The sequence below is a fragment of the Lactuca sativa genome, unplaced genomic scaffold (genome assembly GCF_002870075.4).
Source record: "Lactuca sativa cultivar Salinas unplaced genomic scaffold, Lsat_Salinas_v11 Lsat_1_v11_unplaced_19, whole genome shotgun sequence".
NCBI classification, from domain to species: Eukaryota; Viridiplantae; Streptophyta; class Magnoliopsida; order Asterales; family Asteraceae; genus Lactuca; species Lactuca sativa.
The window spans coordinates 16346-34143 of NW_026440211.1; the positions used below are offsets into that span (position 1 = coordinate 16346).

Sequence of the window (17798 nt, forward strand, 5' to 3'; positions counted from 1 at the left end):
CTCTACTCGAAACCCGAAAATTTTACCCGTTCGACACCTCTAGTACGTAGTGGGGTAGAGAATGACTGAGAGTAAGACTTGAATCGATCGCTTGTCGTTGGAGATGGAAGTGGGGAAGCTGTGATGGTCTTCGATTTAATGGTGGTGGTAGACGGAAGGAAGCAAATGTGGAGCAAGTTGGACAAGGTGAAACCAAGCTTGGCAGTGATGGCGGTCTAATGAAGCTTGGTGGAGGTTGTTTGGTTGTGGCAATCGGCTGGTGGTGGTTAAAGAAAAGGTCTTGACCTAATTTTTTTTTTATCATCTTCTACAATTGACCTCCCATAACCGAAGACTCCATGTTTGGTGGGTGATTCGATTTGGGTTTAAATTCCCCCGCTGTCTCTGTTGACCCAGTTCATCATTCCTTCCCCAATGTACGAATAGATCGGTGGGGTGTGAAGGTTTCCTGCGGTATCGATGCTGGCGAATGGTGGTGATAGTGGGGTGGGGAGTCTAGCAACCAGGTCTCTAGAAAAGGTGATGGTGGTTGCGATCTAGGTGAACTCCGACAAGAATAGTGGCTGATGATGGTGGTTCCAAATATCCGTGATGAGGGTGAAGTCGATGATGAAGGGGTTCGTTAAGATAAGAGTGGGGAATGGGTTATTTGTTTGTATTTTTTTTGTTTTAAGTTAAAAAGATATAAATTAAATTAGTTTATGTATTTCAACAGTTAAAAAAAAATAAAAAATATAAATCATAAGGGCATAAAAGTCATTTTAAGTGTATAGGGACCAAAAATAATAAAAAGATCCAATTTTGGACCACGGGTGCACCGACATTTCGTTTTGGACCAAAAACACATAAATTTGCTAACGTAAGAACCATTTTTGCAATTTTGTCTAATGAATAAACTGCATGAATAGACCAAAAAAAAAGTTATAATGCCTACGTGTCTTGTAAATTTTCAAAGTTAAAGATTGTTTTTCCTTTGTCTTTCTGGGATTGTGACCAATCGATCGTAACCAATTCAACCATGTTGTCACGTGGAAGAATATAAGACTATCCGGAGTGGATGTAAATCCACGCGTGAGTTTCCTATGTGGCACACCAACTCACCGGTGAACACCGCCCCGTGTATCGGTGGTTTGGGTGTGGAGTGATGTCTGGTGGATGGGAAGACGGGCCTTTTGATTGGTGCATTCATTTTTCCCTCACATCGGTCATTCTCTTTCTCTCTCTTCTTTTTCCCTCTTCACCACCAACCCACCGGTGAACACCATTTCCATAGCCTGGTGGGTTGGTTTTGAAATAGTCAAAAATCTACGTGTCATTTTTTTCACACACAATCCACCCGTGAGGATACCACATAGCCTAAGTTTGTCGGCAATTAATAAATGTAATTCTACTCCTATCAACTATCAAGAGCTCTATCAAATGCATGTTGATGACGATGATAGATCTCGTACCTTCTAGATCTTCATTGACCTGAAACACGCGGCATTATTCCAGCCTTCTTATTCATCTCCCATAATAAAACAACAATTAAATTAGTTTATACAGAGATGGATCGAATACACAAGTAAGTTTTATATATTAGTCTTTTCCCTATGTGTCTGATTTTCAGTCTTAAAGAATCTTATCTAAAAGAAGAAGTAAGATATACTTATTTAAAGGAAATATATAGAAACGGAAATCCTCAACTTGAAACAACATGTAGTTTAACGACCTATATTGATACTTGAAGAAGTTAAGAAAGGATCTCCAGAAGTGCTTGTAGGAGTAGCTGATGCATGGTATCCAAGAACACGCATATTCACTGAAATATTGGGAATAGGGGCCTCAAAATTAAGAACTTGAATCGCTTGTCTTATAGATGGCCTCAGACTTCGATCAGGGAGCACACACCATAATCCAACCATCATCAAGCACTTACCTTGTTCTTCATCAAAATCTCCATTCAACCTCTCATCAACTCCCGAAAGAATCTCCCCTTTTCCATGCAAACACCAAACCCAATCCACCAATCCCATTTCAGAATCCCCATCAATACAATCCCTAGCTTTCCTTCCACAACAGATTTCCATTGCAACCACCCCAAAACTATAAACATCCGATTCCTTGCTAGCTTTACCGGTTCTTACATACTCAGGTGCCATGTATCCTAATGTTCCTGCTAAATTACCAGTTGTCTGTGGACCTAACTCATGGTCCATAAGTCGAGCTAACCCAAAATCTCCAAGCTTCACATTAAATCCCGAATCTAGCATCACATTGCTTGATTTAATATCACGATGTATCACGCATTGTTCCCATTCCTCATGAAGATAAAACAAGGCAGAAGCCAAACCTAATGATATCTTGTACCTCACACTCCAAGAAAGGGGATCCATTTTCCCAAAAAGATGAGTGTCAAGACTACCATTTGGCATAAACTCATAAACTAGTAGAAACTGATTATCATCATGGCACCAACCTATGAGTTGCACCAAGTTTCTATGCCTTAGACTGCTTATGACCTTCACTTCTGTTATATATTCCTTCTTTCCCTGTTTAGATCCACTTGAAATCTTTTTAACTGCAACTACTTTTCTTTCACGGCTGAGGTATCCCCTGTAAACACAACCAAATCCTCCTTCACCCAACTTGAGGTCATCAGCGAAGTTATTAGTAGCCAAAGCAAGATCTCTGTAAGAAAATCTTTTGGGCCCTGCTCCTCTTTCAAGATCATCATTGATTGAAGACAGGTTGATTGTCTCTAATGTTTCATCTGAAGGACTCATGTGATTCCTCAAATAGATAATACTATATGCTATTATGCCTCCTGCTAGTAGAACACCTAATGGCACTGCTAACCCGACACCCAGCTTCACCTTTTGTGATGTCGTTTTATTGTCATCTTTTATATCCAAGCTTGAGTTGAACTCCCAGTACTGAAGGGTATGTCTCTCCATATACTGACCAGTGGAAGCTGTGATGCCGATAGTGACCCATGAAGGAAGAACCTCTTTGAGATCAATTTGATAAGAAAGATTTGAGTTCCCTTGAAAACTGGGGTTCCTTTCATAGGTCCAATAGACACTTAGATTCTTAGTAGAGGAATTATAAGAAACCCAAGCATTCGCAGTAGCTTTATTATGCAAACTAGCATTCCAAGGAGCATATGCAACCAAAGAAAGTGAATTCCTGTTGATTCCTACGTGTTCCATAGGAGGATCCCGAGTAGGACACTACTACAAAAAAGAGTATTACCGACGGTCAAATCCGTCGGTAATCCGTCGTAATACTCTTTACCGACAGAATTGTAACAGACCAAAATCCGTCGGTATATTCTTGTCGCTAATCGTTTGTAACGGATTTCTAACGGCTACGGAAAATTTTTAGCTACGGCTTTTTCTGTCGGTAGTAACGGATCACCGACAAAATATAGTTTGTAACGGATTACTGACGGAATATGTTTGCAACGGATTAGCAACAGAATTTGTTTGCAACGGATTACCGACGGAATCTGGAATAATTTACTAACGGATTACCGACGGAATCTCGAAATAACTCACTAACGGATTACCGACAGATTTTGTTGTGACCGATTAGCGACGGATTTTGGCATTATTAAAAAAATTTATATAAATTCATGAAAAAATAAAAGATGATTACATATTCAACACAAAAAAATCTTACAGCATTCATCAAATTTATATTTTAAAACCAATAAAATAAAAGTAAAAAAGTCCAATACTCCCAAGATCGATTTCCAGACCTCCACTCAGCAGCAAACTAATTGTTTCCAAGTCACTCGGTAGATTGATTGTCTATGGAAAACAATTACAAACTTAAAATTTTTAAAGCATGTTTATAAAGGATAATGATATGCTAAATAACTAATAAGTACTTAATGTATGACCTTTTGCTGAGTAAAGCTGTATGTGGTTCCTCTTAGCTGCAAAATTGATATGATCGAGTCAAAGCCTATAGTTTCCCTCAGCAACACCATTAAGCTTTATACGTAGATGCAGTGTTTTCATGCCTCGAATGATTTAGTATGCAGCTTTCTGCCATTAAAATAAATATTTAATTATTAAAATAAAAAAATAAAAAAAACAAACTAAGACACCCTTGTTATATATATCAAGCATGTTAAAAACAACTCATAAGCTACTTACACTAATACAACCAGCAAGAACGAAAAAAAAGTCAAAGATAGCCAATATTTGTTAATAATGGTAAAAAAAATTAATAGCAAAGAAATAGATTCTTGATTTTTTGCTTACATCATTTTGGCCACCAATGTATTTGGTTGCTGAGTGTAGAACAGGTGTTGCAAATGTTCCATCAATGCAAACAATTGCTCCTTTTGCATGACACAGCTTTGAAACTAACTCAATGTCAACACATCTTAGGAATGGATTTGTGGGTGATTCTGTGAAGCAAAGACTAACCTGTGGTATATAAATTATAAATTAGTTTATATACAAATTCTCTTTTATAACTCTGTTGTTGAAATAAAATGGATCTTTGGATAATAGATGGCAAAATGGACAAGTTTTAGGGTCAAATCTTCTGGATTTTGTCAAATTTGGTCTTTTTTAAAGGATTTTGTCACATGTTTGGTCCTTTCCCCAGGTAAAAATGACTACTTTTCACCTTAAGGTTTTTTTCTTAACAAATTTTTATCACCACTAGGGAGCAAAGTAGTCATTTTATATGTGATATGGACTAAAAGTGTTATGGAAACCTTGAGTAAGGACCAAATTTGCAAAAAGATTCTATTTTGGAAAAGATCTGAAAATAAAAATAAACACAGGGACCAAAAAATGTAATATAATCTTTTATAGTTAACTCATTTGACCTGTTAGAGACAAAATACACCCAAAACGACCAATTTCATGGTAAATATATTAAAAATACCACCTCCATTTTGGAGAAAAAAACTAACTCAATCTACAAAAAAAAGCAATAAAGTTGAATTTAATTTTGTACTGCTCACTATGTGGTTGTCTAATGCAGCTTCAATGCCTGCATAATCTGCAGGGTCAAGAACAGTTGCCTGCATAATGAAATAACAAGTGCATTCATATCAAATATTTAATTATTAAATATTTAACAAAAAAACAGAAACGAAACTTTCCCCGTTAAGCCTTATACATTTTATAATTAGAGCATTTGGTGTGAAAACAAATTTCAGTATCTTGTTATTAATAACAATATGGAACACATCAATCATGTGAAATGGTCGGATTGGAATTCGAGATTCCTGTCCATGAAATCAATTAGTTTTAAAAAAGAAACATCAGGCCATCAGGGCGTGTTAGTTTTGCGGATTCTGATGGAAACAGAAAGAATAAAAATTCATGATTCCGTTCCATATGGAAGGGACTCAATTCCATTATATGGCTGGCAGAGTTATCTAGGGTTCCATTTTGAGTGTGGTTACCCTTCCCAATCAAATGGATTTCCTCTATTGCAGGTTTAGGATTCTACTAAATAACAAATGCATCGATCAGCAAAAACAGATCATAAGTAAGATGGTTGATATTATTTTACATATGAGTTGACCTTTTTCTGAAAAAGAATGTTCAATTCAATTTAAAGAGAATCATAAAGTTGCTCATTCCATTCCTTTATAGTTCCATTCCATCATTCCAAAAAGACCCTAAGAGATAAAACAGAATAATCCGGGAGGGATTACTTTGTATGGATGGATGGTAGATAGGAGTCTGATAAACCCCATCTTCTTTATTGAGTTGTCTCTGGTTCGACTTTGCCATGATTATGTCAAGATTGGTACTTGGTTTGTGATTATTATGGGTTCTATTCGATGATACCCAGAGAACATAGAATGAAGGAAAATGTATTAATGTATAACTGTCAATACAGTTATAATTGCATTCTATGAGAGGAGGAGTAAAGTCTATTGTTTTTCTCTAGAAGAAGGGCTCATTCCTGTATAGAGTTAGAGTTGTATAAATAAGAAATTTTAAGTTTTTAGCTTCTTGTGGTAATCTGAATATAAAAGTTAAGGCAATCATATGGAAGTAATCAGAATATACCAAAAACCGAAACTGCAATTATAACTGTATATGGTCCAGGTTATTGCTGAGGTGGAACCAAAAACCGAAACTGCAGCAAAGTAAAACCATCAATATTCATCTATAAACATCTATTGAACAATCTATCAAGATTCAAGATTCAAGGGCAATATAAATTTTACTGAGTTTCCATATATTTAGAAGAACAAACAAAGCTTAAGATTTTTCTTACATTCCTCTTACTATAGCAAATTCACATCATTGATAAGGTAAAAGACAAAATGCAACTGTTCCTTGTTTATGAAAAATGTTAACAGAAGAAATATGATTCAGTTACTTTGGTGGTTGTTATTGCTTAGTGAAGATTCTAATTGTGATATTATATGGCGAAGGGGGTGTTGCATTGTATCCTACATTAGGTTTTTACAAACATTTGCTGGTGAAAATCCAATTTGTAATCTCCTTACACACATATATACCCATAGAATGATGAAATACTACTTGTATTCATGTTCTTGATTCGCTATATACATATACACCCCCTGCGAGTGTTTTTCCTACGCCCTCCAACGATCAAGAACTACAGTAGAGTTCCAATTGGAGTTCATTGTCGGAGAAAACTCAAATACAAACAAGTTTACTCCGATTACCAGGTTTAAAGCTCCGCATATGTACTTGATTAGATAATAATCGTGTCTATGGAATAGTCAGGAGCATCTAATGAATGATTTAAGATCCATAAATTGGTAAACCTAAAAAAGCAAGGGGGAGGATTGCAGTACTCAAAGAATTAAAGAGCATGACCTAGTTGAAGTCATAATGCAAATCCATACCTGTGTTGTAAGCTATTCAAAGAGAAGCAGTACTCAACGAATTCCAGAAGTCGGAGCGGTCGATGCCTTCAGCTCCGTTGACGGCGGCGGCGGCAAGAAAGCCAGAGCTCGGAGGCGATGCTTCGACTTGTCGGCGTTCGTTCACGAGTTCAGGGAGTCTTGATTTAGGTCAAGTTGATACGAAGCACATACCCCGTGAAATACCCCTTTTTTTATTTTACCGGATTGCCCTTACGATTAAAAACTAAAATATTAATTTACCAACCCATTACCGACGGAGTTTCAAATTTGTTGATTTCCGTCGGTAAACCGTCGGAAATTGTAACAGATCACCGACTGATTTTATTCTGTTGCCAAACTGTCGCAGATACGTTGCTAATATCCTAATAATTTTACTGTCGGAAATCCGTCGGATTATCACTAGTTGTTGAGTTAAAGAGGCCTAGAAAGCCAGCAGCTGAGTTAAGAGGAGTTGTGAAACCAACTGGAGCAAGAAAGAAAGCAAGGCCATGGCCATAGGGGACAAACTTTTGGGTGTCGATTACAAAAGAGAAATGAGTAACAAAATCTGAAAGCTTTCCTGAATTTGAATCCCATAAGGGAACTCTCTGTTTATAAAGGACTTGGCCAACACGACAACAGTAGACAACACTGTTGAATTCCACAGCTCCAAAAGAAGGCACTGCATCGCCTATATAGACCACTTCTTTTGCATCGGAATCAAAACGAGCTACTTGGAAATAAACCGAGTTAGATATGGGGAAAATCAACATAAGAAAATAGATACAAGATGTAATATCAGCATACATCGTTCCACATGAGCAAAAGGAAGCCATGATTATGCAGATATGCGTCGGAAAGTCTCAACATGAAATTAGCATATGTTAATTGTTAAGACGTAATTTTGGAATTTAAATTCTGATTTTATAAGATCTATATATGAAGCTAACCAACATGATTACATGAAATTTTTTAACCAAAGACAGTCGGAGTATTACGCTTGCTTTGCATATTTTCCTTTTATGGGTCCTACGAATAAAGATATATAAATATGTCATAGTGAGTTTTTTAAATTGTCAAAAGCCATGCGGTGGACTAATAGAAATAAAGATGATTTTTAAACAATATAATCTAGCTGAGCTGTAACAAATTATGCTGGTTATCATGTAATCCTACCGAATCATCAGCAAATACATCGGAAGAGTTCATGAAGACAACTTTGACAAGCAATATATATACTAGGATGGAATGCATCAAAGGCAAGGCCGGGTCCACTAGGTAGAAATTTCAATGCCTCACCCAGAATGAGTAGTAATGTTCCAAACAACGTTCTGACATGACAAAAACAATCTGATGTTTGACACACTAAAATAAATGGTGTGATAACTGATAAATCACAAAACGTGCTTAGTTGCCAGTCATGTGGAAGAACACATTAATATATATTTTTTTATAAAAGTTTATGATTGACAAAATATAAATCAATGAGTAAAAGTTATGTATATGCAGAACATTTATAGTTTTGAGTATTTATAAAATATTAATATTTCCATTTTACTAAGCCTATGAGGTCTTCTTTGTGATAATGACTTAGAAGACCATTGAAGTTTCAAATTTGTTCAAAAAACACAATTTAAGTATTACATGTTCAAAAAACACCATCAAACTAAGACATATATTCAAAAAACACCAACGAAATACATATTATGTTCAAAAAACACCATCTTTATGGTTTGGGGTAACTTACATGTTTAGCCCCTAACTTTTTTTTTCTTAACTCGGACAGTTCCTAACGTTTGTATTTATTTTTCCTTCGGACCATGATCGAGTTAAAAGACTAATATACCCTTATTAGTTTTATTTAACATTTATTTTTATTACTTGTTAATTATTTATACAATTGATATACTATTAATAAATAATAACATAAATTGTATAAATAATTAATAAATAAATAAAATAATGTTAAATGAAAGTAATAAGGGTATCTTCGTCTTTTAACTCGATCAGGGTCCAAAGTCGAAGCAAATTTAAACTAAATGAACTGTCCGAGTTAAGAAAAAAAATTAGGGACTAAATATGTAAGTTACCCCAAACCATAGAGATGATGTTTTTTGAACAGAAAACATGTACTTCGTTGGCGCTTTTTGAACATATGTCTTAGTTTGATGGTATTTTTTGAACAAGTAATACTTGAATGATTTTTTTCTAACGAATTTGAAACTTTGATGGTCTCTTTAGTCATTTTCCCATCTTCCTCACCTAAGTTCATCTCATGTCACTCCCCATATTCATCTCTTCGCCTCCCTTTTATCTAGGAAATTACCACATCTTATTTATTTTTTAAAAATGAAACTAAATACAAGATTAATTTAAAATAAATGTACGATTAACTTACATATTAAAAATAAAATTAATAAAAATTATGTTTTTTTTATTAATCTTAACTAAAAATTAAATTACATAACTAATAGTAAAAGAAATTATCATTCCGAATCCTCGTCGACAATACTTAGTTGAGTTTTGTAAATGTGTTTCACCAAATTAACATGTATCTCCGTGTCAAAACGGTTGGCTTGACCAACACGAGTTAAGTAGTTGACTTTGTTAAACTCTATGGTTCTAACCGAAGGCATGGCGTGGCCTGAATAGAGTATATTTGTTGCATCAACATCAAAACTGTTGATCTTGAAATATACTGATTTAGACAAAGGTAACAAGAATAAGAAAAACATATAAAAAACTAATTGAAGTCCTAGAGATGATGGACTACAGAAAGAGGTAGCCATGGTTAAGCAAAAACTTAACACACAGTGTATGTGTCAATGGCACCTGAATATGTTTTGATAAATACGATGAAGGATCGATGCTTATTATATAATATGGATGCCAATGCATACAAACCTTGATCTACAAGTTTCACCTAATGCCTTATTGATTTTATATAAATATTCATAGGTTCGTGAAGATAGAGTGGGAATTAACTAAGCAATGAACAACTAAGCGCTTCAAGTCAACATAGGAGATAATTTATGTTAAAGAATAAAGTCGCTGATTATACAAAAAAAATTATGATAATGGGATTATGTCTCTTTCTTGATTAATTTTCAAAGTTGAAGACTCTTTTTCCTAGGTTTTTCTGGGATTGTGACCAATTCAACCATGCTGTTATGTAAAAGAATATAAGGTTGCCTGCAATTGATAAATCTAATTCTGCTCCTATCAAGAGCTCCATCAAATATATGTATGATGATGTTAGACCTTGTACCTTCTTCTAGATCTTCATTGACCTGAAACAGGCGGCATTATTCCTGCCTTCTTATTCATCTCCCATGATAAACAAGTAACAGTTGGAGGAGATAAATAATTACATTAAACTGAGATAAAATATGCAAATAAGTTTTATATATTAGTTTTTTTCCCTATGTGTTTAATTTTCAGTCTGAAAGATGAAGTAATACATATTTAGTTTAGATGAAATATATTGAAACAGATATCCTCAACTTGAAACAGTATGTAGTTTAACGACCTATATATATATATATATATATATATATATATATATATATATATATATATATATATATATATATATATATATATATATATATATATATATATATATATATATATATATATATATACTTGAAGAAGTTAAGATTGGATCTTCAGAAGTGCTTGCTTGGTATCCAATACTCCACCCCACACCTGTTCAAGAACCAACCCCAATCGTTTTGTAGGTCATCTATTGTTTACTTTGAAGGAGACCTTCTTCTCCAGATTCGGTGGTGTGAACCTCATTCCCAACACCCTTCACTTGTTATGCTCTCCCATCTTTGACAACAAAATTAAAGAGCGTGTGAATGAGGGATTGATTCAGTGTTGATCCAACTAGATGATAGTTCATCCCCCAATTCCAAACCCCAGATGCCCAAATCATCATCACTACCAAGACAAGAACCATTCTTCTAAATCGATTTCCTCCATCTAGCTAAATCACTCCATTTACCCACCTGGTTTTCAAAAATCTCTAAAAAAATAGTCACATTATAAAATCATCACAATTGTCATCCTGATCTTGCTGTTGAAAACTCAAAAAGCCCCCCCCCCCCCCCCCCCCGATTGGAATCTTAAAGGTATCATCTTCTTATCCCTGTTTTTATTGGTGCACTTGTGTTCACTAATGATGTTTTTTTTAAGCATGAATCTCTTGAATACAAGATAAGAAAAAGAGAAAGCATGCAAACACATAGAAATAGCTTATAGAAACAATGACATACCCCTTAGTTACTTCCGAATCATATTACATCATTAACAATGCATCAACACTTGTTACTTAAAAGATGACATCGATAACATATATTGAAATTACAAACTTTTGCCCGACATTCAAGAACCAAACGACCATTAATATCACAATTACAAGTAGAACACACATATTTGGGCGTTCTCTTTCTTCGAACATATGTTAATGGATGTTTGTGATAGGAAACGTTTATGCTGCCCTCGTACACCATGTTTTGATAATAATCGAGAAGACTAATGCATAGAGGGTGAAAAGAATTTTTACATTTTTGACAATAATACATGGGGAACTTGGGGTGCATTTCCGTCTCACATACATCGCAAAAGAAATCTTCGGGATGATCCATGATTGGGGGATACATCAATGGGATTTCATGTCCTTTGCAATACCTATGAGCAATGGAATTCGGCATCCTCATTGCACAACGCTTGCCCAATATGAAGTTACAAGCCTTACAAGCATAGCTCATCCTTTCGGACCATGAGTTGCACATGCTACAAAGAGGTTCGCGATCAATAACCTGGATAAGATGATGCTTGTGGGATTTATGTTTGATGCTTTTGGGTAGAAATGCACAGTTGACACAGAGGTAGAACTTGCAAGTTTGACACTGGTAAAAAAAATTGTTGCCACCGCTGAAACAACCATTGCATTGATAGATAGACGCATGTTGCAACGTCAAGTGAAGCAAATGAGGTGGATGAAGTAGATGTTCTAATCTGAGGGGTAAATCGGCACAATATTTGTGGAGAGTGAATGAGCATCCATCTAATTTGCAACTATAGTACGGAAGTGATATGTGTCGTACACATCCATGACATACCTCTAATCGATCACTACTACAACCAGACATGTCAGCTTGATGTTTGACATTAAGAAATAATGGATGACGATGACTCCAATGGTTAATCATAGTTTTTCGATCAGCATCATCGTCATCATCTGGTGCTATCATTCCAGAGTGTAGTAGTTTCAATGGATTTGTAAATGCATTTGACATGGGAAATTGCAGCAAATTATCTACCTCTTCATCAGCAATGGAAGTACTTGGACCATCTCTGAAACCACATATAATTCTTAGTTAATTTCAAGGAGCAATTTTCTTAAACATAGAAAAGGAAATTAAAGAAGATTTACCTTGGAGTAGAAGGTAGCTCTGCATTTAAGGCGCATTTGATATGGCAAAAATATCTACAGTTTTCACAATGGTACAACCAATCATTCCGTCGGATGTAAATGTTGCAAAATTCGCAATAAAAAGAGAATTTATAGAATTTTTCTGGAAGAGAATAGACCAGAGTGAGTGGGTGATTAGGGTGATGATGCGGTCGATGGATGGTAGGGGCTAAGGAAGCACAAGTCTTGTGGATCCAAAAGCCACAACTGTCGCAAAGATAGAACAAACCTTTATCCTCAGTGTTACAAGCATCACACAGGAATGCAGCGGGTCTTAACTGAAGGGATAAAGTGTGTTGTGGATGACCTTCATGTTCAATCTTGATCCTTGTCCCCTCCTTGATAACATCAGCTTCCACCTTGCGACCAATCTCAACAACACAACAATCTATGCAAGCATTAAACTTAAAGTTGTCCTCTGGTTTTCTAAAATTATAATAAAACCCCCTACCTAGGTTTACATTACAACAAACATCACAAGTCCAAGATCTGAAATCTTTTACAGGTCCGCGATCCCGTAGCGTTAGAGGATGCTCATACAAGGAAGGCAGATTGATAGTGAGCGGAAGCTGTGCGCATGCTTTATGCATAAAGTGACGACATGGCATGCAAGCATATGCAAAGCCACTTGATGATATAGGTTTTTGACATGCATAGCAACCTATTACACCACCACCACCACGATTCTCCAAACCAGCATTATCAATCGTCTCTGAGTTGACAAGCTTTAATGGATGATTTTTATGACTAAAATGATTAATCTCTTCCATATCTTCTCTCTCTTTTGTGATATCCATACGAGCTGAACATCAATGGCAATTGAAAGATTTGTTACCCTGAACTTTAAATTAAAATGTGGCAGATGCATCACTCGAGGAATCAACTTAATTACTTCTTCTAATTAAATTGCTTTGCTTCCAAGTAGTCTTTTTAATTAAGATGCTGATTAATAACAACATTCTTTGCTTTTCTTATATACCAAGTTAGCATATGATGCATCTCCTTCAAAACTGTCATACATCTCTTCTTCCGATTGGAATTAATTTCTTTCTTGCATACCAGGTTAACATGCATTATGCTTTCCCTGCACATTCAAAATTGACATACGCCTCGGGGTTTCATTTTCTTTGTTTATTAATATGATTATATCAAATAACATTTCAGCACTTTTTCTTAGATTTAGCAAATGGATCAACAACTCAGGACCACGTTTTTTGTTTGTATCACTCTCTCCTTCACAGCTTTAAGGTAAATACATTGAAGTAGAATGCTAAAACAACCGAATACATGAAACTACATTGCTATTATTTTCTTTTTAATTTATTCTCCATTAATAACTTTTTACTTTCAATCACATTTACATTGTTTCTGTTTTCTATTTTTTTTCATTAATTAATTAAACCTAAATATAAGTTTTTCCTATTAAACGATTATACTTTGAAAAAATTGTACAACTTGGGACCATTTTCCTGCAATTGTATATGCAGTGACCATTTATGTAATATACTTTATTCCTGTAGGGGCAGAATGGTCATTTTTGAAAATAGATGGAATATCCTTCAAAAAGTCTATCCATTTATATCAATGAAAATTGTTTTTTGGATAACACTGCTATAAAACTGGAAGTAGAATACTAAGACATACGAAGACATGAAAGTACATTGCTATTACCTTCTTTTTAATTTTTTTTTCTCAATTAATAACATTTTACTTCGAATTATATTTACATTGTTTCTGTTTTCTATTTTTTCCATTAATTAATTAAACATGGATAAATGAAAGTAAATTGCTGTTACCTTCTTTTTAATATGTCACTCAACAGAGAATCACATCTACAAGTGAGAAAGACAAATCGCAAAAAGGCCTAAAAGCACTAAATCACAGACATATCGATTGTTGGGTTGAAGACAGACAATTTATGGATTCGGAGGCGGCAAGAGCGTCAATGGTTTTGTTAGTCTGCTTATTGATTTTTGCAAATCGTAAATCAAACTCAAAGAAGTATGAACAACATAAAATGGTTAATAGCATATATATACAAATAAAAAACCTAAATCCGATTCGAAAAAAAGAGAATTGAAAGACAAATTCACCGTCTTTAACCTCCAACCCACCCAAATCCATCTATTATACCAGTTTCGAAAAAGATAAAGAGCAAAAGAAAATTAGGGGAAGAAAAGAAAGGCAGCTAATCAGTGGGGGAGAGGAAATCATCTCTGACTTTCATTTCTTCCAAGGAGGTCAGTGGGGATCGATTGATCCCAGAAAGCCCCCAATCCATTTGTGGGATCGATTGATTCCTGCGAAACCAGTGGGAATGAGAAATAGAGGACACAAAAATGATGGTTGCAACGTCGTTTGCTTTTGTTCTCTTTCATCGGAGGTGCAGAAGGAGTCTGGCACGCCGACGGCAGTGGGAGCGAGTTGGGGGAAACGAGAGTTCACTTGTTGATGAAAGGAAGAAGAGTAAATTACGCGAATGGTCCCTGTGGTTTAGTGTAAATTACACGCTTGGTCCCTAACTTATTTTTCTAACTCGGACTGTCCTCAACTTTTAATTATGTAACCCGCCTAGTCCCTATTCTCACATTCCGTCAATTGTTTCCGTTAGACACCCCACGTGCCTTGCACGTTGGGGGTATAAAAGTCTTTTCACATTTCCAACGATCTTCAAATACTAATTTTTCATCAGGATCGAACCTAATTTAGAGTTTCTTTCAATCCTCCATCGTTTGAAGCGGTTACACCTACGGATGTTCAAATCAAGGATGGTTCAATGCGATTGTGGGCGTGCTGCTGTAATTCGGACTTCAACTACTAACAATAATCCAGGAAGACCCTTTTACGCATGTCCAATTAAGGTATGTTGTAGTTGAGAATTTTGTAATCGTAACCCTAGATGGGGATATCACTGTATGCGATTATAGGTATTGTAACCGTGGCTTTTGAAATTGACAGGAACCACGTAAAGGATTTATTGCTTGGGTAGATGATGATGAAAAGGATCATGGTGACAGATTGACAATCTCCTGGCTTGTGAGGTTGAACAAGAAGCTGAAAAATGAAAATCTTTTCTTGAAAATATGTTTATTTATTAGTTGGGTATTGTTCTTGGTGATACTTGTTTACAAGTTGTAAGGTGGGGATGATTTGTTATTGTAATGGTAAAGTCTTCTGTAATGGTTAGGTTGTAGCAATGTATGTGATGGTATCATTATCTGTAATGGTTAGGTTGTAGCAGTGAATGTGAAGGTATCCTTTTCTGTAATGGTTAAGTTGTGTATGTATTGTAATGCAGATGGTTAAGATTTTTAAGATCAATGAAAATGGTGTTTATGTATTGGTTAGGTTATCTATGTATTGTAATGCAAATGTACTGTAATGGTTGTAGCAGTGTTGTATTGATTATGTTTTAAAGTGATGTATAAGCAGCATATTGACCATTAATTAGTACCAAACTATAACAGGGCAATGAGGGTGACATCATAAGAAGAATATAACAATCTAATTTAGTACCAAACTATTATGGAAAATATAAATGTAAAAATCAATATAAACCAAATTATTATCTACCCAATGGTGTATCATAAGAAGAAAACATTCCATTAATTAGTACCAAACTATTACAGGGCAATGAGGGTGACAAACTAGTTCATCCAAAAGTGCCAACATATTGGCTAAAACAAGTATCAAAATACTGCCCCTATTACAAACTATTCATAAATAATGTACCAAAATATTAGCCCTATTACAAGCAGTAACATAACACAATCCATTCATATTTAAAGTAACAAAAGACTAGCCCTATTACAAACCATCAAGTGGTTGCCTTCCCTTTCCCTTTTCCTTTGACTTGTGATTGTCCACCACCCCCACCAACAATTGGTCTTTGCCCTTTGCAGGTTCTTGCATTGTGACCAACATTGTTACACTTCGTACATGTTACTGATCTATGGGCCCTCGATGCTGTGTTTCCTCTAACAAAGTCCTCCTTTTCCACAATTGATATTGTTCTCTTCTTCTTTGGTCTTCCTATGGGAACACGATGTTTTGGAGGCAACAGAGTTGTTGGTATAGCTGACTTCTCCCACATGGACCTTCCATTGATTGGACTAACCTTAAAAGAATACATCTCTTTCCAGGTTGATAACCAGTAACATGGATGCACAAATGATTCTGGGATTCCCACATCTTTGTCATTCCTCCCCATGTCCCAAATAGCAGCCACACCATGTTTGCACGGAATTCCTGTTAATTCCCACCTTTTGCACGTGCAACTTTGTTGACCTACATCCACAATACACTGATCTTGCCATGGTCCAGCAACTTGATATTTTCCAGCACCACAAAATGTTGCAACATACTGTTCTGCCTTACTCTTTATCTTATCCAATATTGTTGTAGCTGTAGGAGTCAAAGGACCTACAACTTTCTGAATTTCCTTGTCAACTTTGACTATCTTCTTCATAATGTACTCTCTGATGAACTCAATGCAGTTAATAATTGGTGCATCACGACCATCTTCTATCTTGCTGTTGAATGCTTCACACAGGTTATTAGTTAGAGCATCACAATGTGCTCTCCCTGAACATAAACAACTTCTATGTCAGTATTCAATTTACCTTCTTTTAAAATTATTAAGTAGAGATCGAAAGTCATTATACCAGTAAAGTGGGAGCGAGCCCAACTTTGAGGAGGTATTTGTTTCAGCCACTCATAAGCATCATTGTTAAGCTTCTTTAGTTTTTCCATTGCTTGATGAAAGTGTTGTACATTAGAGGTCGTGGCACATTCCCAAAGAAGATCCTTGAACACCTTTCCCCTCCAGTTCTTTTTCATGTTGTCGTGTATGTGACGAAGACAATAGCGATGCTCTGCACATGGAAATAGTGTTGCAATCGCAGGCAACAAACCCTAGCAATAGTAACATGTTTGTATGTTAGTATAACTGCATCAATAGTATAAAACTATAAAACCTAGTTTGGATAGGTTCCAATACCTTTTGTCTGTCACTCATAAACGTGAAATTGGAATTTGTTCCCAAACCTAAGTCATCACCCAAATTACTTAAAAACCAAGTCCAAGAATTCAATGTTTCTGATTCAACCACAGCATAGGCTAAAGGATATATCCCATTATTACCATCCAATGCCTTTGATAAGAAACATAAATTACCAGAAAACATTGGTCAATTAACACTACTTAAAATAAAGAACATACAATACAAGAAGAAATAAGAAGATCTTACCACAGCAGACAAAACTTGGCCTGGATATGGACCTTTCACGAAGGCTCCATCAAGTCCAAGAAAGTCCCTTCTTCCCGCTGCAAAACCTCGCTTCAAAGCTCCAATGCAAACATAGATACGCCTGAATGTTCTTGTCTCAACAGTTGGATTCGCTTCACTTTCAACATCAATTTTAACCGTAGTATCTGGGTTACGTGCTTGTACCTCTAAAACATAGTCCCTTA

The 17798-nt window shown here is 35.6% G+C and overlaps 2 protein-coding genes, 1 long non-coding RNA gene and 1 other non-coding gene across 5 annotated transcripts; 1 reads left to right on the forward strand and 3 right to left on the reverse strand.

Moving 5' to 3' along the window:
- Positions 1-1645: 1645 nt before the first annotated feature.
- On the reverse strand, positions 1646-3191 carry LOC128129517 (L-type lectin-domain containing receptor kinase IX.1-like). The gene has a single exon (XM_052767983.1). The coding sequence runs from the start codon at positions 3189-3191 to the stop codon at positions 1704-1706; it is 1488 nt and encodes a 495-aa protein (XP_052623943.1). The 3' UTR covers positions 1646-1703.
- Positions 3192-3617: 426 nt separating this feature from the next.
- Positions 3618-7030, reverse strand: LOC111900295 (uncharacterized). 2 transcript variants are annotated; one of them, XR_008227478.1, is made up of 6 exons: positions 6845-7030; positions 6033-6102; positions 4970-5029; positions 4254-4421; positions 3887-4034; positions 3618-3794 (listed from the first exon to the last, which is right to left on the reverse strand). It is a non-coding gene; the product is annotated as an uncharacterized LOC111900295 (transcript). The 2 variants fall into 2 exon arrangements; XR_008227477.1 differs by having other exon boundaries at positions 4963-5029.
- Positions 7031-11554: 4524 nt separating this feature from the next.
- LOC111900257 (uncharacterized) lies at positions 11555-13123 on the reverse strand. The gene is made up of 3 exons (XM_023896135.3): positions 12288-13123; positions 11974-12208; positions 11555-11869 (listed from the first exon to the last, which is right to left on the reverse strand). Exons 1-3 carry the CDS (start codon positions 13121-13123, stop codon positions 11696-11698), a joined length of 1245 nt encoding a protein of 414 aa, XP_023751903.1. The 3' UTR covers positions 11555-11695.
- A 319-nt stretch (positions 13124-13442) lies between these two features.
- On the forward strand, positions 13443-15652 carry LOC122196500 (uncharacterized). The gene is made up of 3 exons (XR_006188289.2): positions 13443-13574; positions 14149-15187; positions 15285-15652. It is a non-coding gene; the product is annotated as an uncharacterized LOC122196500 (long non-coding RNA).
- The last annotated feature ends 2146 nt before the right edge of the window (positions 15653-17798 follow it).